Source organism: Frieseomelitta varia, unplaced genomic scaffold (assembly GCF_011392965.1).
Source record: "Frieseomelitta varia isolate USP_RPSP 00005682 unplaced genomic scaffold, Fvar_1.2 scaffold_152, whole genome shotgun sequence".
In the NCBI taxonomy this organism is placed as follows: Eukaryota; Metazoa; Arthropoda; class Insecta; order Hymenoptera; family Apidae; genus Frieseomelitta; species Frieseomelitta varia.
The window spans coordinates 343,088-371,013 of record NW_025109217.1 but is presented as its reverse complement, the minus strand read 5'-3'; the positions used below and the strand labels follow the sequence as shown (position 1 = coordinate 371,013).

The 27,926-nt window shown below is 32.8% G+C and overlaps 5 protein-coding genes and 1 long non-coding RNA gene across 6 annotated transcripts; 2 read left to right on the top strand and 4 right to left on the bottom strand.

The window, feature by feature from the left end:
* Positions 1 to 850: 850 nt before the first annotated feature.
* Positions 851 to 14,810, bottom strand: LOC122535549 (bumetanide-sensitive sodium-(potassium)-chloride cotransporter). Its single transcript, XM_043667201.1, has 18 exons — positions 14,408 to 14,810; positions 11,432 to 11,914; positions 5,686 to 5,842; positions 5,504 to 5,599; positions 5,149 to 5,340; positions 4,903 to 5,079; positions 4,643 to 4,782; positions 4,131 to 4,430; positions 3,826 to 4,051; positions 3,612 to 3,733; positions 3,401 to 3,536; positions 3,126 to 3,337; positions 2,808 to 3,049; positions 2,590 to 2,735; positions 2,174 to 2,498; positions 1,945 to 2,096; positions 1,754 to 1,862; positions 851 to 1,662 (listed from the first exon to the last, which is right to left on the bottom strand). Exons 2-18 carry the CDS (start codon positions 11,696 to 11,698, stop codon positions 1,527 to 1,529), a joined length of 3,135 nt encoding a protein of 1,044 aa, XP_043523136.1. The 5' UTR covers positions 11,699 to 11,914; positions 14,408 to 14,810; the 3' UTR covers positions 851 to 1,526.
* Positions 14,811 to 15,146: 336 nt separating this feature from the next.
* LOC122535610 lies at positions 15,147 to 15,895 on the bottom strand. The gene is made up of 3 exons (XR_006308219.1): positions 15,867 to 15,895; positions 15,350 to 15,559; positions 15,147 to 15,218 (listed from the first exon to the last, which is right to left on the bottom strand). It is a non-coding gene; the product is annotated as an uncharacterized LOC122535610 (long non-coding RNA).
* Positions 15,896 to 16,806: 911 nt separating this feature from the next.
* LOC122535631 (ubiquitin-like protein 7) lies at positions 16,807 to 18,527 on the bottom strand. Its single transcript, XM_043667333.1, has 4 exons — positions 18,243 to 18,527; positions 17,815 to 18,020; positions 17,598 to 17,734; positions 16,807 to 17,519 (listed from the first exon to the last, which is right to left on the bottom strand). Exons 1-4 carry the CDS (start codon positions 18,385 to 18,387, stop codon positions 16,964 to 16,966), a joined length of 1,044 nt encoding a protein of 347 aa, XP_043523268.1. The 5' UTR covers positions 18,388 to 18,527; the 3' UTR covers positions 16,807 to 16,963.
* Positions 18,528 to 18,847: 320 nt separating this feature from the next.
* On the top strand, positions 18,848 to 23,359 carry LOC122535613. Its single transcript, XM_043667305.1, has 11 exons — positions 18,848 to 19,112; positions 19,306 to 19,400; positions 19,480 to 19,634; positions 19,708 to 19,838; positions 19,916 to 20,051; positions 20,140 to 20,518; positions 20,592 to 21,127; positions 21,209 to 21,581; positions 21,664 to 21,992; positions 22,079 to 22,313; positions 22,383 to 23,359. Exons 1-11 carry the CDS (start codon positions 19,034 to 19,036, stop codon positions 22,743 to 22,745), a joined length of 2,811 nt encoding a protein of 936 aa, XP_043523240.1. The 5' UTR covers positions 18,848 to 19,033; the 3' UTR covers positions 22,746 to 23,359.
* A 291-nt stretch (positions 23,360 to 23,650) lies between these two features.
* On the bottom strand, positions 23,651 to 24,485 carry LOC122535655 (protein FAM177A1). Its single transcript, XM_043667381.1, has 3 exons — positions 24,253 to 24,485; positions 24,062 to 24,184; positions 23,651 to 23,964 (listed from the first exon to the last, which is right to left on the bottom strand). Exons 1-3 carry the CDS (start codon positions 24,325 to 24,327, stop codon positions 23,713 to 23,715), a joined length of 450 nt encoding a protein of 149 aa, XP_043523316.1. The 5' UTR covers positions 24,328 to 24,485; the 3' UTR covers positions 23,651 to 23,712.
* Positions 24,486 to 24,898: 413 nt separating this feature from the next.
* Positions 24,899 to 27,858, top strand: LOC122535642 (leukocyte surface antigen CD53-like). Its single transcript, XM_043667344.1, has 5 exons — positions 24,899 to 25,206; positions 26,458 to 26,646; positions 26,820 to 26,984; positions 27,064 to 27,279; positions 27,350 to 27,858. The coding sequence occupies exons 1-5, from the start codon at positions 25,144 to 25,146 to the stop codon at positions 27,515 to 27,517; spliced, it is 801 nt and encodes a 266-aa protein (XP_043523279.1). The 5' UTR covers positions 24,899 to 25,143; the 3' UTR covers positions 27,518 to 27,858.
* Positions 27,859 to 27,926: the final 68 nt, after the last annotated feature.

Sequence of the window (27,926 nt, the reverse complement as noted above, 5' to 3'; positions counted from 1 at the left end):
AAAATTGATTTATAAATTATATATGTAAATCAAAATGAAGTTCTGATATAGCACAAAAAGAACAAAATCATAAAAATAAAATAAAATTATAATAAATAGACTATGTCTTCTACTTTTTATATTTTGTTTTATATTGTTAAAAATCAGTTATTAAAAATCAATCATCAGTATTCTAATACCTTTGAATGCATTTGCTACTAGTCTATAAAAAGTGTTCACCTAACTATTCAAATAGAATTCTTCTATTCAATTATATACTACAAAGTTAATGATATATAAAAGCACTGATAGTTAAGAGTTAATGTGCTGATTCACATTATAGCGAAGTTACATGGTTAAGAGTCTACTGAAAAGAAGTAAAAGTACTGTATAAGAACAAGTTTCATATATACACAATACATATTACAACAAGCTTAAACTGTTTTGGCAGATTTGCAACAACTGTAGGATATTAATACTATTTACAGTACTATAATATAATTTCTTGATATTCTTTAAAAGTCATGACAATATTAAAATAAGTTTATTATACTTTTATATATTTTGATATGCATGTTTTCATGTTAATCTGTATTAAACGTTTCTTTTGTTTTTGTAATTCTTCATATCTCCTTTTATTACGATTATGTAAATTTTTAATTTGAAGACAATTTCACAACGAATGCTTTACACATTGTAATATTAAATTTACTATCAGTCTGTATATTTCTTCAAAAATTTTCCAGTGTATAAGACTACAAAGTTGTAAACAAAATAAAAAATATATGCTAGATGTTATAGTCTGGTTTTAATTAATTGACCTATCCAAGTGAATGGAACAATATATGTGAATGTATTCACTACTAGTTCATTTAATAAATTTAATAGATTTATTTTAAATATGTTATTACAAAACATTTGCGATGATTTATTAGGAGCAACATAGTATAATTCCTGCTACTTCAGTTTTAATGCTAAACCTAGGACTAGTATTTTTTCTCAAATTTTTATTTTAAAAATTTATATTCACTTATAATTATTTAAAATATAACGATTGTCAATTGTTTTTTAAGTAAATAAGTCAACCATAATGTCTATATATATATATATATATAATTAAAATTTTGAATAATTGTAATTAAATATGCATGTAAAACATGTTATTGGTGATTGTACAATTTACAATGATGTTGTTTATTTTAAGTATTTATAAAGATGCAGTTACTTTTTTACAATTAATGGATGGAAAACATTTCAAAATTTAGGAACAATTATCGTAGAAAATGTATTATTTAAAAAAATAATATAGTCTTGCTATTCATTGTATTCGAATATATTGAAAAATTGATCCTTAGTAAATGCACATGTGAATATAAACATGTGCCATTTTCAGGTCTATAAAGGCCTTATATTGTTTGTTCCTCGGCAGTTCTATTTCTCGTTTTTATCAATTCATTTGTATGCGTATGTAAGATGTTTAAGTAAAACTTTAATTTTAATAATTATTAATGTCATAACGCATAAGTCTTCTTATTTGTTTCTCATTATTAAGAGTAAAAAGTTAAAACAGATGTATGATTGCCTCGGACAAGTAAAAATGGTGGCATATCACGTGTCAAAGTTTCAAGCCAGGCCATATAAAGAGGTGCTGATACAGCACCTTTACGAGGCATTGGCAATGTCCTGAAAGAAGAATAGAATAAAATAAAAATAATTTCAGAGCATAAAAAAAAAGGACACTAGAAAAGTAATTTTATTTATTACATTCACTTACATAACTACTAAATTAGCATCCATCGAATTTTCAAGTAATAATTCTCTTAAACGTAAATGCCTATTTGTTTTTTCTTGCATAGCAATCAATTCAGAATCTTTAATGATACCTGAAAATAAATCGATTTTTATAAATTTTCCAGCATTTCTATACTTGTAATTGAAATACGCGTATAACTGACATAACAATACCATCATCTGATTTTGTATTTTCCGTTTCTTGGAAATTTACTACTAGAGTATTAAAGAAATTTTTAGTAGTATCTTGTGCTGGTTTTGAAATATCTGGTATCACTTTCAATGCGGAATAATCTATTCTGAATTTCGACAAAAGACTTGCCATGCTAACAATAAAACAATAACAATATTAATAAATTTCTTTTAAGCTTTTTATCTGTAGAAATACATGTTACATACTTACTTTCTTTGTTCATATTCGAGCTCTGAATTTTTATTAGCAAGGGCAAAAACTCTTAGTTTACTATTAGACCAATTACGTCTTGTACTAATTATGTAAGGTAGCAAAAGGGTTAAACCACCATCATCATACAACCACCATACATCGATTGTACCCTTTTTTTGTTTACGTTGGAATTTTGTTACGGTGTTAAGTATATCTTTCGCTAGAGGTAGATTCTGTCGATTTTCAGGTTGATCCTTCGCAGTTGGATTAGGATATTCATTAATTACTTTAGATCTTCTTGGAGCCGGACTTCCGGGAATAGAAATGTCGGACGTGCTACTAGCTGTAGATTAATTAATATTAATTTAAGAAATATGATTATAATAAAAATTATAATAAAAATGTTTATGAAAACATGATTTATTCTTTCAAACCTTGGCTAAGTTGAGAAAAACTTTGATTTCCTGGAATTGTTTGCGTATTTCTTTTTTGTTCTTCAGCATCTCCTACAACTGTGCTACAATCTAAACCCTCGCTTATCCGAAGAAGTGCTACTGCTATATGCATATCCAAAGCTTTGCTATGTAAAGAAAATGTTTTCATGAAAGCTTCTTTTCCTTTAATTATAATATCATAATTGTAAAATACCTACTGCATTACATTAAAGTACATGTTCAAATTTTCTCGAGGACAAGTTGCCCAGTTTTGTTTATAGCCCATCAACAAAATATTGGGCCTCATTTTTCCCAAGCCAGAGGCTTGCAAAAGAGAAGTAGTACCATCTTGAAAATTTGCACCATCCACCAATGAATAAAATGCCTTAATTTTATTTGCTCTAAGCCAGGAAGTGCAGTTCGCGATCATAGAGTTGCGCGTTTTATATGATATTGGTGTCTAAAATACAGGAAAATGTATTAAACATTTATATAAAAGATGTATGATATTTTTTCACCGAAAAAAATATTAGTACCTCGATAATGTGACCACAAATAAATAAGCTATTATTTTTAGTAATATGATGTGCAAAATCAATAAGTGCTGATCTTGCATTTGGAATGCCACTGAGTACCAATAATTGAGGTCTGTAGTTTTTAACATGTTCTTCAACTCTATCTAATTGTTGGACAGCATTTAAGGCATTATTGTATGTTTGAGCTTGTGTCGTAGAACCCCAATTTACATCTGCAAAATAATTTTTATGTCACTGTGACATTATCATATCATTAAATGCTTATAAAATATTACCTGGCTTTCTGTACGAGACTACTAAATAAAGCGCTAAAACTACAGATAATGTGATTAATGCTGTCCACCATGAGATCAAGAACATCACAGAAACACAGAGAATAGAACCAGCAAGACTTAGCCACATATTGTAATACTAGAATAAAAAAAAAATATACAGAAAATCATATTATCATTTCTCGTTAAGAAAATAACTTAATGCAAAGTTTACCTTAAACGTTGGTCTCCAACCGATTGGTTTAGCCAACGAAGCATGAAACGTGCTAAAGTTAATGAGAGTATAGGCAGCTAGAAAGAAATTTGAGATCAAGGGAGCAATGGCATTCAATTCTCCTAAAAGTGAATTTTTTTATTTTAATTATGACAATTAACAACAGTGAATAATTTATTTTTATTTATTCAAAATAAGAAAGTGTAACGCTAACCGATTAAAATGAAACCAACAGCGATTATAAATGTGAGAAAGTAACCGCGAATTGGTTCTTTATTTTTGTCACCGCTGAACCATTCTATTCCAGGATACAATTTATCAAGACAGAGTGCCTGAAATACTTTAGGTGCGGAAACAAGTGATGCTAAGGCACTTGATAAAGTAGCTGCAAAGCATCCAGCATAAATAAATGGTCCAAACGCAGAAACCAATTCAATCACCTGAAACATTCATAGAGAATTGTCAGCATAAAGATTTAATAATCCATTTGCATCGCTTGCAAACATTTAGAAGGAATACCTGAAAACTATTGTGGCTACCATAGGGACAATTCCCTGTACAATTAAATTTCGTGCCATACATGCTCCATACTATTTCGCTGGTGTTTACAGTAGCAATTGAGGACTTGGTTGTTTCGTTAGTCATGTTTAAGCTCGATAAGCTGGTATATGAACTATTGAAAATGTTCCACAGATCGTTAACATCGCCAGATGCGTCTCTCACAACTGCGCCCCCCACCATAAACGCCATAAATATGTAAGACGTAGTTGTTAAAAGAATAGCCAACAGTGTCCCTTTGGGAATAGCTGTTTGTGGATCCTGTTAAAGACAGAAATTCTCCATATAGATTACAAATAAATCTACGTTCGTCGTTAATGCTGCAATTAAAAGAAAATTATTGATTTTGAGACAAATGACACGTCGTTACGCAACATTAAAATATGATGACTTAAATCCGAAAGGTTGATTAATGGAATCTTAACGGTTAAAACGTTAGAGAATGTTCTTTGTAAAGGAAAGGACTGAATCACCTTCAAATCACCGGATATATTCGCACCTGCCAGGATACCTGTAGCCGCAGGGAAGAAAATAGCCAAGACTGAAAAAAAATTATGCTCCACCCCCTCGCTGTATCTGTAGTCTGAATGAAAGTTCTCTTTGAACAGATCACCTGTGGACGTAAGATAAAAAAAAAGGGGGAAAAATAAAAGCTTGAAAATATTTTACTTGCTTTATATCGTAATTAACAATTTACTGTCTCTTGAACAAAAATTACTATTGCAGGTATTACCGTTGTATCCTATGAAACCTTTAGCTCGTTCCTGATCATCTTTAGGCCCAATAAATGTGCCAATCATGAAATCGGCGATGGCGAAGAGTAAAATAACCAGCAAACCAATCTGAGCCTTTGCCTCCCATTCCAAGCCGATCATAACGATCAAGAGTAACAAAACTATCGTGATACAGCCTGTGCGAAAGGAAACACGTAAGAAATTCTGTTCGTGTGAAAAGATCGTGCACGATCTCTTATACCGACCAATAATTCTGATGTCCGTATTGTCACAATCAACGATACAAATCCCATTTGCCTTCAAACAGTCGACCATGCTTTCGCAAAATCCAACAACGTACATCGAACAGGCGACTGCGTTTGCCAAAGAAAATATAAGTCCTATAGATCCACCGAATTCCGGTCCGAGTGATCTGGAAATCATGTAATAGGTGCCACCTGCGGGAAGTAATTAATCTTATCGGCTGAACAGCAGAACAATAACAATAGAAACTTAAAAGTGTAAATCGACATGGACGCGCAAATTCTTGAAAAAAAAAAAAAAAAAGAAGTAATAGTAAGTTCGAATCGACGATGCGTTGACGCATTCGCTGATAATTACCTCCTTTAATGAGCCCATTTGTGCTAATCGCCGACATCGACAATGATGTTATCGTGGTCACAGCTGTCGTTGTTAAAATCAATAAAATAGCTTCCCCTAAAAAAAGTGCAGAAGACAATGGTGCAATAATGGTAATCGGATCTACGAGATACGTTGTATCATTTCTTTCTAAAGTTCATTACCTATGCCAGCTTGTGCTACGACCCAAGAGAGTCGTAGAAACAGCATCACCCCCCAAATATTGAGAAGACATCTCAACAAGACTCCTTGAATCCATCCGAATTTGATACCGGAAGTCGGCTTCACGTGCGCTATCGGCAACGTATGCGATCCTGAGCTCTAGGACAGTAAGGCGAAACATCAGTTCAAAGTCGATTTTTAAATCTGTCGTTCGATCGGATTTAAAGCGAAGCAGAAGTACAGCAACGACGTTCTACAATTACTAGTTATCTACTTCGTTCAAGTTCAAGTTAAATCGTCGTTCCGCACACTGGTCGATGACTGGACGAGTTTCCACGATGACGAACGCGTTTGCTTCACTTTCGTTTCTCCGGCTCTGTTCGAACAGGCGTCAGCGTTTAATTGACGAAATTAAAACAGGCTCGGCTGAATTTGCCGAGAGATTCGTAGATCTCCGTACGTGAACGTTACGCGTAAATTGAGATTTAGAGGTGGTTATCGGCATTGAAGGTGATTCGTCTAGAGGAAGGGTCGCCAGTCGACCAATGAAGACTAACGATTTACGTAACAATGCCTCACATGTCATACGTTACATGTCGCCCAATGTTGAGATACATTTTTAGGAATCCAGCATATGGGGATATGGACGATTACGCTTAATCAGCAAACAGTTCGTTCGCGAATTAAAATGATATTAATAATAATAATAATAATAATAATAACAACAGGGACGATATCTGTCTAACGTAATAAACGCGGTAGATGAAATTAGAAGACTGAAAGCCTAAATCAACAGAAATTGTCACGAAGTCGAATCCGTCGAGCGAACGTTGGTTCGTTGGTATAAACTCTTCGGAGTCGAACAGTGCATGAAAATCAAACGAAGCTTAAAGAACATCCGTCTCTCTAAATACGTACGAATCTGAACCAACAAACGTTTGCGGAAGCTCTAGAAACGCATCACTTGTGTAAACACTAACCGAATTATACCCTCACTGATATCATGATTTGCCAACGAGTAGAGAAGCAGGGGATTTGGAATACGAAAGTGAAATACTTTCTGCATTGTTGGTTGCCTGGATCTCACTTCGCGTTTAGTTTATTGCAATTTCCTCTGGCTAACGCGACAATTTTTTTTTCCAACTGTCAGTGCGCCGAAATTATTTGGAGAATAGTAGCACGAATATCCGCGGTTCAAGGATACCTTCTTGCGAGTATGCTCAACTAGCTTGTAACTCTTAGAGAGACGATTATTTCATCCCATTATTTCCCGTTATATCCTCGAATATCGTGCCTTGGAGTCCGGTATAATTGTAAAATTATTCTTACCGCATCTGCACGGAGCCAATCCAGCGGCGATTATTACCCTTCGTAATAAACGTGGCAAGAATGTTCCTCAAATTGATCAAATAAATTCAACTACTCTGACACGAGGCTTGAAAAAAAAAAAAAAAAAAATTACTACCAAATAAAATTCCACGCACGAATCGAATAAAATTTCCAATTCTCAAACTCTCCGTTTTTTTTAACGTCGAGATTCGAACTACAGAATTCAACGAGACTTCGAATATCAGTAATTTTTGATCTTTCTAAAGAAGAAAATATGCTCGCATCGTTTAACCTAATCCAACGATACATGCGACAATTTCTTTTTTTCCTTTCTTCACGTCACAATTTTTTGATTAACGAGAGAAAATTTCTCCAATGTTTCTCTCGTTTTCGAATGTTACTGCACTTCCATTCGATTATCATACCTTGAAGTCGTGCGACGAGAAACGCCTGGTCTTTCTCTTCTTCAAACGAGCACATTACAAAGACGCACAGTCTCTCTCTCTCTCTCTCCCTCTGTTCATTGTTACAGATCATGCACGTAAGTACTTGCGACGCGTGTAAGTGAATTACGAGCGCGTTGCATCGGAAGAAAGAAAAAAGAAAAAAAAAAAAAAGAGAGAAGAAGAGCCGAGAGGAGAAAAGAAACACTCGCTTCTCGCCTACTGGCCACATACACACTCTTTCATACTGACACCGTCCGTACGATACGTGGTGTAATAGTCAAATAATAACGAACGCTTATCCCTCGACTCGTAATGTATTCGGAGCACGCGTTTTACTGGTCCTATCGACCGTCATCATTAACTCATGCGTGGCACACAATTTGGATTCGCGAGTGATATCTCAATTTTCTTCTCTCTGTCTGGTCTCACCTCGCTGTTGCGTACGCTTTCCTTGCGATACGATCGATCCAATCGAACAAAATCTTTGGCACGTCGATGGATACGACGAAGAAGTTTCTCAAAGAACCAAGGATGAAGACAAACAGACAAACGAAGTATGCAGATGAAAATAAACATAGATAGATACACATGCGATAAATGATGTAAACCGGGCAAAGTAGATTGATGCCTCGTACTGAGACAAAAGTGCCGTTGCGCTTGCACAAAGATATTAATTTCTCGAATAAACGGTGCAATTTGCCGGAGCGTTGCGTAGCGGATGAGACAGCCTCGTGGCATTTGCGATTCACTTCAAGCGATGCTTTAAGCTTTAATTGTTCGACCGAACGTGGGGGGCTCTCTCTACTTTAACCCGCTGCGAATCACCAGAGATCGTCTGCGTTCCCTCACGCGATTTCTAAGATTTCGTGGGATGAATCGCGTAATCGATCCCCGCGAAAGAGACGCGACTTACGTACGTACGAATGCAACGTTCGTTCGTACACGTTTACCAGTGCCGATCGCCGATAATAACTTTCGCGCCGTTTTGTAAAAGACTTGCGTTGCTAATCAGTTCTGTCGATTCGCCGATGTTTGCCGATCTTTTAATTAAAATCCTCGTGAGAAACGCATTTAGGCAGTCAGTTTTTACTTCACAAGTAAAACAAATATAAAAGAAAAATCATTAAAAACTCTATGTGTAATACAATTAAATGAAAAAAAAGAAAAAGTTTTCTGACGTTTTAGTTATGAATGAAAGACGTTTTAGTTTCCATCTGTTGACATTGGCCAGAATGACCAATCTAGATAACTTGTGCACTGCGCTTTCTCTCAACTCTTACATTGCACTCCGACATTCTTTTCTTACTCTGTCCTCATTGGAAAGTTTTCGTTCTGTCACGTACAAAAAACGCTCCCCTTTCTCTCCCTTTCTCTTCGAACGCGGACCTCAACTTCCTCGAATTATCCGCGAAACGTGAGGTTTCATTCGAACGTGGCTCGCCCTAATCGATCCGATTGCGATCAGGGCGATCATCGCGCGAACACGATTGTATCCGAAATTTATTTAGGTTGAATTGTAGTTAACCCCGTGTCAGGGGCAATCTGCATGATGGATTTAAGTCGTTACGGTCCTACGGTTATGCCGGACATATCATATTTCGTCGTGGCAATCAGTTTAGCTGCGCTTATATTTAGCTAAGCGCGCCAATGAGACTTATTGTTGATAAAAATCTTGCTGGCTCGATATCGTCCTATCATTACGATTTCATTGCTAACATTCTACGGCCAGAAACGTGGAAACTTGTAACTGTCGTGTAATTTCAGACGAGGGTTTCAGATCGAGAGAGAGAGAGAGGAAGGGAGAGTTTCAATTCGTGATATTTTCAGACGATACTCTTGCACAATAAAATGTACAATTAAAAAACCCTGTCGTTTCTAGAAGTACTTCGTAGAACTTGGTATATTTACATCGTGCTGCTTCTTATTTAGTCGTTAAGTATCAAATCAGATTCGTTTAAATTCAATACTAGTTCACTTGGTTCAATACTAGTTCAAGCATAAGTAGTAACGGCGAACAAGTGTTCTGAAAGAACGTAGATTCATACCGATCGTAGATTCTTCGAAAAGTACGCGACGTCGAGGTTGTTTCTCACTATGTTGCAAATATATGTCTTGTAATTTGTCGGTGAAAGAAGGACATAGTTAAGGAAAAAATGATACTTAACAAAGCGAGTAGAGTGTACCACGTAAATAAGACATGATTATATATCACTTTCTTCAATCACAGACAACTTGTTAGATGTTAAAGAACAAACAGAAAATACAAGAAATTGTAGATAATTAATTTTCATACGATGTGTACATATATGTCGGTTCGATATCATGCTGAGCAACGTGTACGTATCAAAATATTTATAGACCACCAACTGTATCCTGTACTATTGAAAGAGAGAAAGAGAGAGAGAGAGAGAGAAAAGAGTAATATTATCGCCATTTCCACAGTAAATTTTGATTAATGCGATCGTAAATATTACACCGCTTCCATTAACTTGCTCTTATTTCCGAAGCGGGAAGTGCCGCCATATGACTCAAAGAACACACAGATTCAGCAACTAGCAATAAAAAGTCAGACGTACGTTCAATATTGACTTTTCATAAATCGTCATTCCGATTCTTCTCACCCTTCTAGCGACCCTGCAAAATCGTTCTAAAGTTTTCTTTTCTTTTCTCACAAATGGCTCAATCGTTGATGTGTGCATGTGCGTTTTCATCAGGAAGCATATAGATCTGACTGATGTCGAGTACTCGGTGAACGCGTGCACAGCCATGTTTACTACACTCGGTTAATTTTAGATCAGAGTTAGTTGACGAGAGAGGGTCGTAGATAAGGGACGAAGCCAGCTAAGAAATGGGTGAATGTCAATGTACACCGTACAATATCGTCGTGCATGTGCTCGTACCATGTATCATTGGCCGTCGACATCATCGTATCACTAATTTCAATCAGGAAGATATTCTGTGACGTTGAAACAGCGAGCACACAGGCTCTCAGAAAAGTGTTTAAATGCTTGTGGAAACATATTATATATTTCGAACGTATTGTACGTGTTGTTTGTGTTATGGTGAAAACTGGGAATGTAGGTTGCGAACATACATTTCAGAAAAGAAAATCGTAAAATATGATCAAGGCAGCTATTTATACTACATATAGATACTAATTTTTTATGTTTATAGTGGGCTTTTAACTTGCTCACACATTTCCAAATTGGCATCAGGTTTTGTCAATATAATCAGAAAACTCGTGTTAATGAAATCTCATAAAATGTTTCATGCACACAGGTACATGTAATATATGAATAAAAATTTTAATTTAAAATCATCAAAGATTTTCTGACAAACGTTTGAACACTTTTGTGAGCTAGTCTATACGTATGTATACACTTTGAAAGTTCTCCGATGATTTCGAAGGCTCGAACTGTTAGTTAAACGACGAAGGGGAGACTTTTCGAGTGACCCACAGTCTTTTTTCCACGGGATGGTGTCTCATTGATTATAGTATTCCACGACTTTGCCAGTTGCCTAAAATTTCGGCTCCAAACGAAGCGCCTAACGCACTGAGTCACCGACAAACTACAAGTTGATTTATCGATGTAATTGTTATTTCGCAATGCGAGCAACGTTACGTAAAAATGACATCAATTCGAATTCTACCTACCTACAGTTAAATTGATCTCACCCTAACGGCCAAGAGAGACGACTGTGAAAATCTTGTGCAAACAACAACTTCCCTACGATTCGTTAAACAATAAATAATGGGCAATAATGAGTTACTCCTCCGTCTGTCAGAGAACATGACATCGAAATGAAACAACTTCTAAAGACACGTGTCGGATGCTCGAAAGAAATCAACGAAGGAGAGAACGCCAAGTGCGTAACATCGCACATCGCCGTGATCATAATGAACACAACTACCGACGCATTATAAGACAAAGAAACAGCGGTCCTATTAACGGTCAAGTATCATCATCCTTACCTTGTTAAGCAGAGTGGGATTGTGAAGCTCGTCCAAAGACGGTCTATGAGCAGCTTGGATACTCATAATGTTTCTATAATTATCCAGCCTAGGGAGTGCTTCCCTCGTCATGTGCCTGAGAGACTTTCTCGTTTCTTGTTCGCCAAGAAGACTGGCACGACCTTCCAGACTGTCCACTCTATTCACGTGGAACCTGGTCCTTCTCAGTGGATTCAACTCCACCGTCTCGGAATCGGTATCGCCGTTTATGCCTCTTTCGTGCGCCATTTTTCCCTTCGACACGTCCTCTTCTTCTTATACAAGCAACACTTTTACGAACTTCCTCCACCGCCGACGATGTAATTGACGACGATCGGCGGCTTCGGCAACGGTCTGGAAATCGGCGAGCTAAACGATTTTTGGACCGTGTAGACGATCGGGGGAAAAGCTATTCGGCCTGTATTGCTTCCGCTTCGCCGCGATTTCGCCGATTTATCGACTCACCTTTGAAATTGAAATTCTCTATTAGCAATTGGCTTACAATCGTGAATGTGAAGTTTCAGTTCTCCAGAGGCCTTTATCGTAAAGAAGACTTGTTTCTATTTTTATCGGGAGGATAATGATCGACAGCTGTTTTATATTGCGTAGTCAAAGAAAGTTCGAAGTTGCAATGACTTTTTGTGCAAATTCACAGTCTTATCAACGCTATTAGATTCGTCGATTGCAATAGAAGTTAATTTGTTTTATATAAATCAATCGCTGAGAAATCTTATTTTTGCGGAAGTGTGACTAACCGTTCGAAAGTTCTGAAATACGTGACTGAAGAACCTGTGAGAGAAGCTACGAGGATTTTAATCGGAGGGAAACGACGGTGACTATCACCTGCAAATGTCACTGTAGATTCCAAATTGATCGCGAGAGTAATTAACAAGCAATAAGCTAAGTGGAAATCTGTATTCGCAGCATTCCGTGGAATCGGCCTGTCTTAAAAATGATCGGCGCCCGATGCCCTTGGTTCCCCAGTTACAATTAGTTAACAACTGTCGCGTGGGCTTGTCAATTATGAAATTACCCTTGTTTACAACACTCTACACATAATTACTAGGCTCCCGACGGGTTAATGCATGAATGATCTAGTTATCGAATTAATCGTTCCTTCTAACGCCGTAAAAAGGTAGTTTCCTGGCTGGAGTAGAAACTATGCTGCTACGTACGCGAGCCGAGAAAAGAATGTCTCCCAATACTTTCGAAAACTTCAAATTAATAAAAATAAAGACGTTGCTTCGCGATACTCGCGATTAATGAATATTCTACGATTTATTTAATAGTAATTTATTTAATTTAATAAATTAAAATTAAAATAAATTAAATTAATTTATTTAATAGTAAGAGCGAAGAAAGCGGCGGACTAACAACGTTCAATGCTGTACTTTAAATGAACAACTACTTCGCGGCGACGTTTCATAAGCGATAAGTAATTATCCTGACACTGCTTCGTATGCAGTTTCTTCGTTATTTTATCACAATAAATATTTTATTACCTCGAGGACGAATCATTATTTAATATATTTTTAATAAACTACGTTATTGGCAACTGAAACATGTAATACGTGTTACACTACAGATATCGATAATGGAAAAATACACGAACAATAAATTTCACGCTCTTAGCAATTAGCTCCGATTTAAAATCAGAACAAAAACTGAATCTTAAAGGGAATTAGTAGTTATCAATCAACGACTTTTTTTTCTTTCCTTGCAACGACAAAAAAAATTTCAGAGTAGCTCGGAATAAGTTAAATCGACTAATTGTCGCGAGGATTGATCCCAATTAATTAATGTCTGAGTACATCATTCTAAATTTACGTAAGTTCAAAAGTGTTATTTGCATTTTTAATGACGATTCGTCAAACTGTATCATTTCGGAGTAGCTGCGATCGAAAAGTTAGCATATGAACTTGAAGCTGTTAAATAATCGTCTATCATTAGATTCATGTAAAAAATATTGTGGAATGAATAATTTTATACTTATTGATTCTTTATGATCTAAAATTTCAACTAAACTAAAATTCTTAAAATTGTTATAACAAATTAAAAAAAAAATAGTTCAAGTAAACTTGCAATAGTTTCAGATAAATTGATAGAAAGATTAGGTCAACAAACAATTGATTTTTTTAAAAATCAACTTCGATACATGTAATCTTTTGATTGCATTTAATAGCGATCGAATAATTATTCCTACTGATTTCGAGTATTAAAATTAATTTGAATTCAATTATTCAGTGAAAGAAAAAAGATGTGAAATTTAAAGGAGACACTGGAAGTCCATATCAGTCGTATTTCATAGTGTTCATAAAAACGTTTGTGATAACACAGCGTAACAAACATACTCATAAACTCACTTCAAATTTCGACTGTGTTCATGTATGAATAAAATAAAATTTTTTCACGTTTATTAATCTATGTTGGAAAATAAAAAGAGGAGAGTCGGTATATTGTCATTGCTTGTCGCAAATTTCACTTCACGATTGATCATAATTTATTCGTGAAAATTCAAAACTCCAAATAAGACAGATCAATCATCGTGTAACAACGTGCACATATGTGTGAAATCTACGCATCAATATCGAAACAGATTAAATTAATCGTACGCAAGTGTTAAAAATTCTTTTAAAAATTTAAGAAATTAATTAATCCTGATGCTAATGCAAGAATTCAAGGAATATTGCGATAAATTTTCATGTTAAAAAAATATATATATATAAAATCTTTCTCATGTTAGAAAGACACTAATTTGAAGGAACGTCATGGGGGTTACAGAAACGGAGCCAGCTCACCCCACAGAGCGTCGACTTTTATTGCAAATAGAATCTAACGTCTCGTTGCGTTATTCTCATAAATAAAATAGGGGGGAAAGACCGGTAGAGACACGTGTCTTTCACTCGGAAACGAATCAGTTGCAGACGAATGAAAAGGAGCAGACATTTTGTCCTTCACCTTCTTTCTCAGCCGCGTAAAAGGGATCTCGAGTGGAAGAGTATCTGTCAGGTATTCGATCCCCCCATAACCTCACACCATGAATATTCACGCCTTTGAGCTGTTCTCACATCTGCCCATTCGGTATGGAACGACGAACTCTAACATTCGACGTTTTTCAAAAATGCAGGCGACCGCATCTCAGCTGAAACGTAGAAACCGAAGCCGGCAACTTTTCAACTATTACGTCCACAATTACAGTACGATGCGACTATCTCTTCTGTCACTGGATTTTCACTGTACGTGAACTGACACGGTACGTACACTCGTACGTAGCGTAGCCGTAAGCACGTGCCGCTTCTGTCATACGTGCTCGTGCGATTTCTCAGACCCGCCACTCCACGACACGTCCAACCGTCACAAAATCCCGAATCCTACTGACGGAACATCGCACAATTCCCCTTCGCTCTAGCCCATTTGCGCGCTCGCGTACATGAATTCACATGTAATCGTACTCGTATCGATGCGTATGCACACGTATGTACCTTTACACGCATACCACGAAGATCGCAATGCACGCGTTATTTTCCAAGTACTTGCATACTTCCTTACAGAAATTTTTCGTTACTTATTCGCTGCCAAAGCACTCTCCTCTCTCTTCTTCGAGAAATTTGTAACCTGTATTTTCTTTTTTTTTTTTCATTTGTCAGAAATAATTTCTAAATTTCAAGTCATTTGAGATATTTAATTAATATCACAAACGCAAGGAAACATATTTAAACTCGTTTCGACATAAAATAGCAATCAAGTGAATCACCATAAATGATTCTTTCTATAAAAAAAATTAGTTTCTCATCTTCTATAATTACAATCATTTCTCTCGTAATCCCCAAAGTAAAACAAATTGTAAAATTTGATACATTATTATTTTTATATTTTGTATAAGATTAAATATATTCTTACCGAATTCAACTGTAATAACTCAATAATCTCAAGATTCAAAATGATGACTTTATACTTGCATCAACACGTGTCGTGCAGAGATGAGAAGTTCCCCGAAAGTGTCACGCAGAACAAACAAAACCTAGGGGGTCGGTTACTAAGAGAAGGAACTGCTTCCTTTGCTCTTGCATGGAACTTTTCATTTTTGTACATAGATACAGCTATATATAACTGAAAATATACAATTAGCAATTCGTCAGTAGGTAGTACTAAAGATGAAATTTTTGTAGCAGATGATTTTATATATAATGTAAGGTTATAAAGGATATAGAAGATGGAGTGTATTTCGTTTCATTCTCAGAGTCATAGCCAGATTCATCAATAGGGCTGATGCCGGCGACCCCTAACCTCAGACGCTCGGTTTATTAGAAACCTCTAGCTTGGGACAAGAAACGGCACCCATCCTAGAGATATTCCGCACGTTGCACGCTCAACCTAAAGATTGCACTTGATCCTAAGCCGAGCGGCATTCACTTACGATTTGTAATATTCGTGTCTTTGGAACTGGTATACCAAAGACTGGATGTGCTAGCCGTTAGAGGTATTAAAATATTAGCGTCGCGTAGCGGTGAAACGGTAGAACTAATTTATATTGTTGTCCTTGTCACACACTATCCCTCTCCTTGTCTACGGCGCGAATATGTCTGTCCTTGTCACACGCCATTACTCTCCTTGTCTATCGCGTAGATATGTCTGTCCTTGCCTCACGCTATCGCACTCCTTGTCTGCCGCACAGATATATCTGTCTTTGTCGCACACTATTGCTCTCCTCGTCTACCGCGGCTATATGTCTGTCCTTGTCGTACTCTGTTGCTCTCCTTGTCTACCTCTAACATTAGACAAGGAGGGCACTAGCGTGCGACAAGGACAGACATATCTGTGCGATAAACAAAGAGAACAACAGAGTACGATAAGAACAACAATGTTAATTATTACCTATCCTAGGGGTGATCCACACGGTGCATGCTTAAATTGTGTTGTTGATTAAAATTTCATTCGCCTAAATTTCGTTATATATAGATGTCGCGTGAAAGAAGAATGAATAGGTCAATTTTTAATATTATTTCTAACACAATAAAATATGATATTGCAATACATATTTATATAGATTATTGTATGTTAAGTTTAATTAATTTAATATATAACTTGAATGATAAAGGCTATTATGCAGAAATATACACGTTAGTTACTAATTATTCAATTTTATTACTTTTTTATATTTTATATTTATTGGTTTTATATACATTAACAAAATTGTATAAAATATAATTATTCATATTATCAAAAGTATATAAACAGATAATAATGCTTTTTTTTTCTTACTTTAACGCAAAAGTTTTCGTCTCGAAAATTTTATTACTTACAGATTTTTCCAATAGTTATTCTAAAAAAAACAGTTATTTCAAAATCAAAAAAATAACAGTAATTGAAGATCCTTCGAAACTAAAAAAATTTTCAATTTTTTAAATCGCATAAAAGATTCACGTTTAAAGATGCACAAAAATTAGTTACATGCAATTATATTTTTGTGTGTAACGTTCAAATGAGAGCACTAGAAATTCTAATTTTATAAACTTAATTATTGCTAAATCCGCTGAACACAAGTTCAATCGCCGCTATTACATCATGATTTGTGAGATGTAATGCTCGAAGATTCAACGTATCGTTTTGGAGTCCTAATTCGTGCATTTGCGCTAACATTCGTCGTAAATCCGAAGAACGTGGTAAAACGGATGGTGAATGAACTTGTTGCATAGCTTGTGTAAACATTTCTGTAGTTATTATTCCAGAATTCGTGCTGCCAGCCGAAGTGGAAGAAGGAGAATTGGAGAGGGGAAAACTTCCAGCTCTTGCTCTAGAAACTGCTGCTGCAAGTTGTGCAACAGTCACCGTAGAATTTGTTGGATTAGAAGATAAATTTGGTGTTTGTGTAGAATCTGAAGATTGGGAAGAATCTCCTGCCATTTCTTCATCGCCGCTTAAATTGTCTAAAGTATAAGAATAAGCAGCAGATTGTGAATTAAATAACGAAGAATTGGAGCCAAGGGTCACATTGTTATGTGCTTCAGCATGAACAGCTGCAGCTATATTTTGTGCAGCTTCCACCAAGACTGGATGTGCCTCTGCAAATCTACTCATACAATTAACATATGTAATAATTTTATAGAATTATAGTTTTAAAACATGCATCTTTTTTTTTAGAATTTACCTTCGAACAGTATCTACATCTGTGAAATATGACATCAAATCAGGGTCTTGTAAAATTGCAATTGCTACGGTATCTTCGTGCAATCCAGGAGAAGATGAGATGATATTATCCATAACTTCTGGTTTTTTACCTATGCGCTAAAACAAACAGACTTTATATTCTCTAATAAGATCATTAAGATATAATAAGTTATATAAGTGTACAGTAACCAATGTACATTTAAAGCACTTCGAAGTCCAGGATTCTCTTTGAAAGACTTAAATGCAGACACTAGCTGTAAAATTGCATCTTCTGATATATATTTAGGAAACGATGGCAGTTCTGGTTCTCTTTTTCTTAAAACATGTATCATTGAGCCATTTTTCAAACCATACGATTCTAGAGTCATATCATCTTCAAGAACATACCCACAGTAAATCAATTCTATGGAAAAATAAAATAAAACATGTCAAAATACTTGAATTTCAAATATATCTATGGTATATCTAAATAATTTAGTAATTATTTTAACAAAAATAACAAGCATATGCGTATCTCTTTTATGGTATATCATTATTATTACGTTATTGTTTTCGTATTAAAAAATCTAGAACACTAGTTCAAAAAAAATCAGAACAAAAAGAAATAAAGAAAACATCATCTCACCAAATAAATCTTTTGATAGGTTAACTCTCCCAGCTGTCTCGTATTTCAGTTCTTCAACTTTCGTTTTAAAATTAATATCGTTTAATTTAATGGTAGAGAATGTTTGAGGATCTAAACGTACACCCAAAATCAGTTCTGAACTCATTATTGTCACTGAGAACCAACAAAAACACAATACGATATTGTAGTTTTAAATCGATACACTCTTCGATTTTACAAAATCATCATGAAGCGTTTAACGTGCTGTTCCTTGTATCATTTTATCAGTTCTGCCTTCATGTTGATCTGTAACCATTTTACAGAGTATTTTTAATTGATTGAAAATGATAGTATCTTAACTATAATTGGTTCTAATATTTTATTATTACAAACGACTTTTTAATGAGAATAAAATAGGTTTGAATGCAAAACCGTATTACACATTCGAACTGTTGTAAGTAAAAAAAAGACTATTAATTATAAAATAATTATAAAATAATCGAGTCGTAAAAATTTACGTGACCACCAAAGTATAATTCTTCTTTACTTGAAATTTCAATTATTAAAATCTACGTCATATGAATAACATCTTTAAAATGTTTCAGATCGATAAACAGTTTCGATGACTCGATGTTCGGCACGTTCAGTATATCGATATTTTTTTGCGATATGACGTTACCTACGCTGTTATTTGCAATATGACGAAAAAGTTCAGTGAAATGTTTGCGATAAGTTTTCATAGCTGACATTCAGATAAAATTTTTTAATGTTGTGCAATATACAATTTTGATACAATATAAGAAAAAGCAGAGATGCAAGACATTTGTGAAAATATTCGTACAGCTATTGAACATGGACGTACTGACATAATTAGATCCCTTTTAGATGCTTGTACGTGTTACATGTTATTTTATATTACATTTAAATTTTATACAATTGTCACATAAACTTATTAATAAAATATTTTTATTGAAAATAGAGCAACAGCGTGAATAAAAACATACCATATAAAATAGATTATAATTCATGTATAAAAGCCTTCAAGTAATAATCATTCAAATTTTTTATATTATTCTTATGATAGGTGAAAACGGTAATACTACCGATAGTATAACAAAGGACAAAATTCTAAATCAACCGCTTTTAGAGGAAGGTACTTTCCTTTCATACGCTTCAAAGGTAATTATGTGTAACGTATCATAAGAAGCAAAAAAATTTGTATAAATTTTTTCTTTCTAATTCATTTATGAAACTATAGGTAAATCAACCAGATATAGTAAGGACATTATTAAGTTGTGGTGCTAATCCAGCTGTTCAAAATAGTAACGGATATAATGCTGTAGATGTTGCATCAAGTGATATAATACGTCGTACTTATATTGAAGAGTTATTAAGAGCAACTGCTGCATCTGAGTATGTGATTAATATTTCTAATAACTATATAATATTAAAATATTTTTACATACAAAGGTATGATTATTTAAAGGTTAGAGAGAGTATTGCAATTATTAGATGCTGGAATAAATGTAAATTCATGGGATTCCCATGGTAGTAAAAATACTCCTCTGCATTGGGCAGCTTGTTATGGAAATAAAGATATTGTCACATGTTTAATTGGTAATATATTTCAAAAATATAAATTTTGAAAAAATTATTTATTACTTTATAACTTGAAGAATATAATTTTTCTATAGACAGAGGAGCAGATGTAAATGCTGTTAATGGCTGTGGTGCTACGCCATTGCATGATGCAGTAAATCGTGGTGATGTTGCTATTTGTCAAGAACTATTAGAAGCTGGTGCAAATCCCCTTGTACGAGCAACTAAAGGGTATATTAGACAATATCATATTTTGGTAATACATACTTAAATATTACATTATAGAACTTTCTAAAAAAAACAAAAAATTATGTTGTAGAACTTTCGCAGGAAAAAGTCCATATGATCTTTCTAGAGGAAAACAATCTTTGCATAGTTTTCTTCAAAGATTTCTATCAAACTTTGTATCAAACGAAAGTGAAACAATGCATGGTTCAACTGCAACATTTACAGAAGGAAACTTCTGTCAAAGAAGCATCTCAAGCAACATGAGTCAACTTTCTATTGACTCTACCAAATCATTAGATCCAATCTATGACTTACCATCACATGAATCAGGCAAAGAAAGCCCTGTTAAAAGTACAGAGAAAGATGGAATTTATAGTTTACTTTGGCCACAACCAAAAACTATTGTTGAATTGAAAAATTTTTCTACACCTTTTATTGTTAGAAAAGAACTTTTTATATCTATAATACAGGTACATTTTTGATATAGAATTATAATATATATTATTGTTTCATTCACTTTCTTACACAAATATTATCATACAGGGTAGTGAATCTGTACACAGAATACTAGATGTTTGGGATATTAGCAGAACTCATTTACTAGAATTAGGCTGTGATGTTAAAATTGGTGAAGTACATCCTAGTTCTGGTAAATTACTGAATGATAATCGAATTGAATGTATAGTAAATAAAAAACTGTTTAATACACTTGAAGGATATCAATTACATATTTCACAAAATACTATTAAAATTGGCGCTGGAAGCTTAGCTGGTTTACATTATGCAGTTTGTACTTTTGTGCAAATTTTGCGATTAAATAAAAGTCATAGCAAATCAGAAGCATGTGAAATTGAACCTGTTTTTATAAAAGATGAACCGCGGTTTACTCATCGTGGTATATTGTTAGATATCTCACCTCGAGGACGTATACCTACGTTAGAATATTTACTTCATATGATTGATTTATGGTCATCCTTTAAAATATCTTATTTACATTTGTATTCAAGACTTACACCAAATTGTGATTGGCAATTATGTTACTCGAAATCAGAAATGGTTACTCTTGATCGTTACTGCAGGTTTGTATATAGTTCTGAAAATTATTTTCTTTATATTTTTATGTATGTTTAAGTTAAGTATATAAGCAATTCTTATTTCAGAGATCGACATTTGGATTTAGTTCCAACTTTGGATGTTGACTCAAATGTAGGACAACATTATTTGTCACAAATGTGGCCTATATTTCAAGAATTATTAGCAATATTTCCAAGTTTAAGTTATGTTCATGTTGGACCAAGATTAGCTAATTTACTTGTTCAAGCAGACAACTTTGATATGAATTTGTCAGTTAATGAAACTATAGAAACAGATATGTCAGAAGTGTTTAAGTCATATTCTTGTCTTCAAGAACTTTGGCATACTTTAAATTTAAGTTCAAATACAACTTTACTACTCTGTTCAAATAGTTTACATTCTAAAGCAGAATTTCATAATATACCTAGTAATATTATTTTTGTTGAATACGGATTTCAGGTAAATAAAATGATACATGATTTAATAAATTTCAATATATCGAAATACATTGAATTCGTTATTATAAGATTCTATATTGTAGGCTGATTATGATTTTTCTGAATGGACAGAAACATTTAGAATAGCAGGTGGTAATGTATTGCCTAGTTCTGGAACAGCAAGTTATAACAGTTTAGCAGGATGTCCAGCATCAACGTATGTAAATACAAAAAATGCAATAAAAACTTCTCTTGAGCAAGATTCAGTGGGTATAGTTATAGCTCATTGGTCTGGAAGCCATCATCTTACTCCTCATCCTTTTGCATGGATTGGATATTTAATAGCAGCAGGATTGGCATGGAATCCAGTTAGTGAAATAGATATAGGAATTGACGATTATGAAATACTTATATCTGAAATACCTGGATCAAGGTAGTAAATATAGTAAATTAGAAAGCGTTACATGTTCATATGAAAGTGTAAAAAAAAATAATTTTAATAAGTATATTTTTTTACAGACAAAAATGTATTACGAAATTATTAGATATTCATGTTTTCCAAGATTCTGAATATAAAATTGGTAATGCAATATTAGAGTTAGGACGTTTAGATACTTTAGTACTTACTTTAAGCAAGAATCAAGGAACGAAAAATTTACAACAAATTCCTGATAATCAAGGATCAACTTTATACAGATTATTAACAGACCCGGATAATGTAAATTTAGAATATCTTTCCGCTGATTTATTTGCTGTGAGTATAATCATAAAATATTAGACTATATTAGGCAGAAAGAAATAATATTTTCTCTTTATTTAACAGAAAGTAACAAAACAAGTAAAACGTATTTCACATTCATTGTATGAAGGAAATCTATCATCGAAATTTGCATCAATGGAAATACAGGAGCTTCAGTTAACTGCTGATTTGATGTTAACAGCATGTAAAATTGGCAGAACATTAATTGGTGTTGGTGTTAATCCCAATAGTAATATGGGCCTTGCAGTGATTAATTTAGGAATATGTAATCTACCACCTACATTTAGAACTGATGTAGCAAACAAAATGTTGGCTCATATAGAACAGTATAAAGGTTCATGGTTACAAAGGCATTTACCTCAGGGTCTTCAAAGCTCTTTACTAGTCCTGACTAGTGCTTTACATAGGTTTGTGCCAGAAACATAATTTTTTGAGCTTTGAAAATATAAAAGACTATCTATATAAATATATAAAATAAAATCAGTTCCTGCTATACAAGACTGCAGGTATATACATGCTAAAAGCAATTACATATATAAAGAACTTATGAATGTTCCTTTATAAAAACACTTCTTAGTATAGAAGTGTAATGTAACATGACAGCATTCCATTTATTTTAAATACGATTTTAATTATATTTCTTAATTTAATAATTCATATTACAGACATTTTTAATATTTTCATGAAACTGATTATATATTGAGGGAACATTCTCAAGGTCTAATAAGATATTTATATGACAAAGTATTATTTGCACCAATTTATAATGTAAAAAGTGACAATTATAACTATAGAATTAATTTTGTTTAAAATAAGTATATTTTGTAGTTACATATATGCTTTCAAGCCATTGCATACAGATTGTATAAAATTATTATTATTATACAAAATTTTTGTGGTAAAATTGGTATTATAAACCTATGTATAAATGTATTTTAATACTAAATGTTTCTAAAACGAAGTAATTTTTGTACACTATGAATCCTTTATATTCATACATAGTAATTTACAATAACATTTTTACTACATTAAACAATACCTTAGTACATTACTTAACATAACTTAACATAAAGTTCAAAAGTTCAATTATTGTTAAGTTTTCTTTAAAATAAAATTGTTATATTTGTATGTTTGTAGTATTAATTTGTTTTAATTAAACTTTGACGTTTTGTCAAAACAAGATTGAAATACAGACTTATAGAAAATTGAAATACAAAGTAAAAGAAGATTAAAACAAAAGAGTTACATTTTTTATTTGTAATAGTAATTTTTAAAATATGTAGACATTTTCAACACATTGCAATAAAAATTATACAATAAATCATAAAATATACTTTATAAACATAATAATTTAATAAATAAATATTATAAAAAGCATAATTTAACAATGAACTCATTGTACATTATTTACAAGATTATTCTTATTATGTTCATTCCATCCACCCATTTCTAAATCCTGCTTGCGTAGAATTTCATTTTCAAGAGCCTGAAGTCTATAAAATTCATTGATTTCAAATTGATACTTAGGTGCTGTTATTCCAAAAAAGCCAGCTAACCATTCACCTACATAATCACAGCCATCCAACATTTTATTACCAATAGAAGTAGTTTGATACCATGCCCAAGGTAACCAATCCAAAGTTTTCTAAAAATTTTATTTTTTAATTTAATGTAATATCAATTGGAATTATTTAATTATTTATAGAATATATAGAGAATAACAGTTGTAAACAAAAACTAACTGGATCTATTTGAGTCACTGTCATATTTACAGGTGGTGCATCTGTTTCATCTTCAGAATATTCTTCTAAATCACCATCCGAAAAGTGCAATACACGTTTTGGTCGTCTTAACGACTTACGATCCTAAAATTGCTTCATATTTAAATAAAAATAAAATTTTAACAGATATATATTTTTTTAATATTACATACCTGGATGCCAGTATCAACACTTTCGTTCAAAATAATTTCTTTCAAATCACAAATTTCATTTCTCCCTGGGTCCATAATCGACAAATTTAAATGTTTATAAAATAACAGCTAAATTGCTTATTAATTCTTTGACATTTCACATCTGAACTAACAATAAGAACAATGAATAGCTTTGTCGCTTTGTTACTCGTTTGAGTCACATGCATTGACAATGTATAGAATAGATGTAACAGCTTATGAAATTTCAAACTACTCAGTCTGAAACATTAATCATTCAAAAAAACTGAGTTTTTCTTATCAACAAAAGACAAAATGGGGAATTTTATGGACAAATATTTAATACGTTAATGTTAACACTCATTGTGAGATAGCTTATTATTTCCATATTCATTTATTAAATATTTTAGAAAATATAACAAAAGATTCTATACATTTATTTCATATCTTATTTTCATATTCAATATAATTTCTGATATATTCATTCTAAGTTGTAAAGGGCAAATTCAATATTAGAATTCTTTATGTGGTACTACATCTATATTATATTTTGTCTATGGTGAACATATGATCTTGGATTTTAATCGATGAAAAACCAAAGTATGAGTAAAAGAAATTAAAAAGGGTAAAAAAAAAAATTTTATAACGTAAAATGTACAAATGTACATTGTGTACAATGTAAAATGTACATTATGTACACCAGTTCTGATAAGAGTAACAACGTAAAATCAGTCACGCTTGTAGTTCAGTAGAATGACGATTCAGGTCTGAGGTTTGCACCTGGTCACCGTGGTGACAGTTGCTCGACACTTGGTGATACTTCTTTCTTTTCGTTAGCTTGTATTATCTAAACCTTCTGTTCATGTTGTTAAAGTGATTTTCCTTTATTAATTTATGATGGCACAGACGCTTGCCTGTTTCCGATATTTTCTCATCGGTGGTGCTATTGTCATTGGCGTAAGTGCATATTTACTACCCTGACTTCAAACGTGTTTACGCGCGATGAATCATGATTTAAAGTTATATTATAGAAAATCTGTTTCATTTAAGTTCTTAAATAGAATCAAAACGATATTACCTTTCTCAATTTGAATTTTTGACGTTCTATTATTGAAAGTTCAGCAGGCAGAGATTTCAGATTTGTTTGCAAAATTGGATATTCGCCAACTTACTATCGTTCTTTTGAGCGTCTTAACCTTTTTGCTTGTAATCAAATGGCACTGTGTATCTGCTATATTTTTAAAACTTCAACTTTCTTAAAAATAATTGGAGAAATTAATTGCCTGACATAAAGATTAATTGATCGATTTTTGAATTATTACTTCATATAATCATCGTATTTCATATAAATCATTGCAATTTAATTATTATTAAATGTCTTTTTGAGATCGATCATTGACTAATATTGAGATCGAGATATTGATTAATATACAAGTAAGGATTAAATAAGTATTTTTATCAAAATTATTGGTATTTACGTAATTACATATAAAAACTTTTTTTGTATATCTTTATGGAATCATATATTTTTTGATATCTTAACAGATAAGCTTCCTATTGCTCGTCTTCAATATCAATATCATATATATACCGAAAAATGATCGATAACTTAAATTCTACACATCGGAACTTTCATGTTTATACAATATAATGTTATTGTATAAATATATTACATATATGTAATACATTATTAAAATAAATTATTTTAAAATTTAATGAATGATATTTGTTTTATTGTTTTTAATATTATATTGAATTCGCTTGTAACAAATAACACGATAAACTATACCTATTAATAATTGGAATCAAAATGTAAAGAAAATACTGATAGTGCTAAAATAGTTAAGACCAATTTGTTCACAAAAAAAATGAGTGCTATTGGAAATATTTCTCAATGACAAGATAAACGAAATATAAGTCGTATAAGCTGATGTCAAAATATAATCTATAATTTACTTGAAATATTATTCCATAGAAACTCGAAATATCTTATCATTCAATCTTTTTAGAAATTTTAATTTTTAATTTATGTAAAATGTTATTCTATGGAAACTTGTTATATCTTATCGTTGAATATCTTTTGTCACAAGGAATATTATGATTAGATATAATTAATCACCGCTTATCGCTATATGTTAGAGCATGTTATCACCTTAAAATGTATTGTACATCATGAATGATAAAAATTTCTCTTTCTATTCTTCATAGGTATGCGGTATTGTAGAAAGCGTTTGCGCTGGATATTTCATATATCGGTTGTATGAATATGCACCCCTCACGCCTAACAATGTATGTGGTTCGGTAATAACGTTGCTCGTGATGGGTTTGATAACATGTATAATAGCTTGGTGTGTCTGGCAATTTCTAGATTTTACAAATAAGGGACAAGTTATAATTGTAAGAAACTTTAGATTATTATTTATTATTATTAAGATATATTTAAATTATTATTCATTGTTTAACGATAAGAAATTTTTCTTTGAATTTATATACGTACGTCTTTGTATTGTTCGATACGATTTCCTTCTTTATTCATTTTCGATAAAAAAAACCATTTTTTTTCCATTTAGTTTTCCATATTATTTATGATTATTACGATTATCAACGTAAGCGCTGGGATTTGGGCCCTTGTTAGACACGAACAAGTAGATTTGTTACCAAACGCGCACTTGGAACAGATGTTTGAACTTGCTCTATCGGATGATAAGCTTCTTTGGGATCATATGCAGTCGAAGGTACATTTAATTATATTTTTCAAGTTAAATTTAATATGTACTTACTTTTAAATTAAATATGTACTTACTTCTTGCTTAGTTACGCTGTTGTGGAATAAACGGGCCAGCCGATTATCGTAACCAAGATGCAGTACCCTGGTCTTGTTGCGATACGTCATCACTTGCAAATCCTAGCGACGATAAAGGCGTGTGTACTAATATGTATGCACACGGTTGCCAGCATGCTGTGATAAATCATACTAGATCGATTCTTCTGTATATATTTTTGCTTGCATTGTGTCCAGCATTAGTACAGGTAATCACATCTATTAATTAGTTAGTCACTGTAAATAGGATCGGAAATGTGATTATATTGTTATTTTTAGGTCTGCTTTATAACGGGCATGTTATGTTATATAAGAGCGTATCGAGAAAAAAGAAAAGACCTGATGATCTCCGCTCAATCATTCGCACGAGCATCCAAAGATTTAGGAACAGGCGATAGTCTTCTAAACCAACAATCAAAGTATTTTAAAAGAGCGTCTGATGCTTAATAGTTTTTAATACGTTCAGAAACAATATTCATATTTTCGTATGTATTTACTTCATATCTATATTGCATTATATACTTTTATTTTGATCATTGTAGTATGAATATTTTATAGAAATCGTGTGCTGCATTTAGGTATCTTTTTTAGCGTGTTCCTTTACTTTAAACTTTAAAATATCATTTTTATTGAATATATAATTATTCAATATTCATATAAGAATCTGTAATGTATATTACACGATGTAATGAAAATTTTCATACCAAAAGTATTGTGTTATTTTAAAGAATGTACCAAATATAAAGTTCCTCAGCCGAAAGACATTTTATATAGACAATAAATATAAATATAAATAAATAAAGAAATCATTAATAAAAGGATTAAGTTAATAAGAAAATCAATCCTTTATTATTAT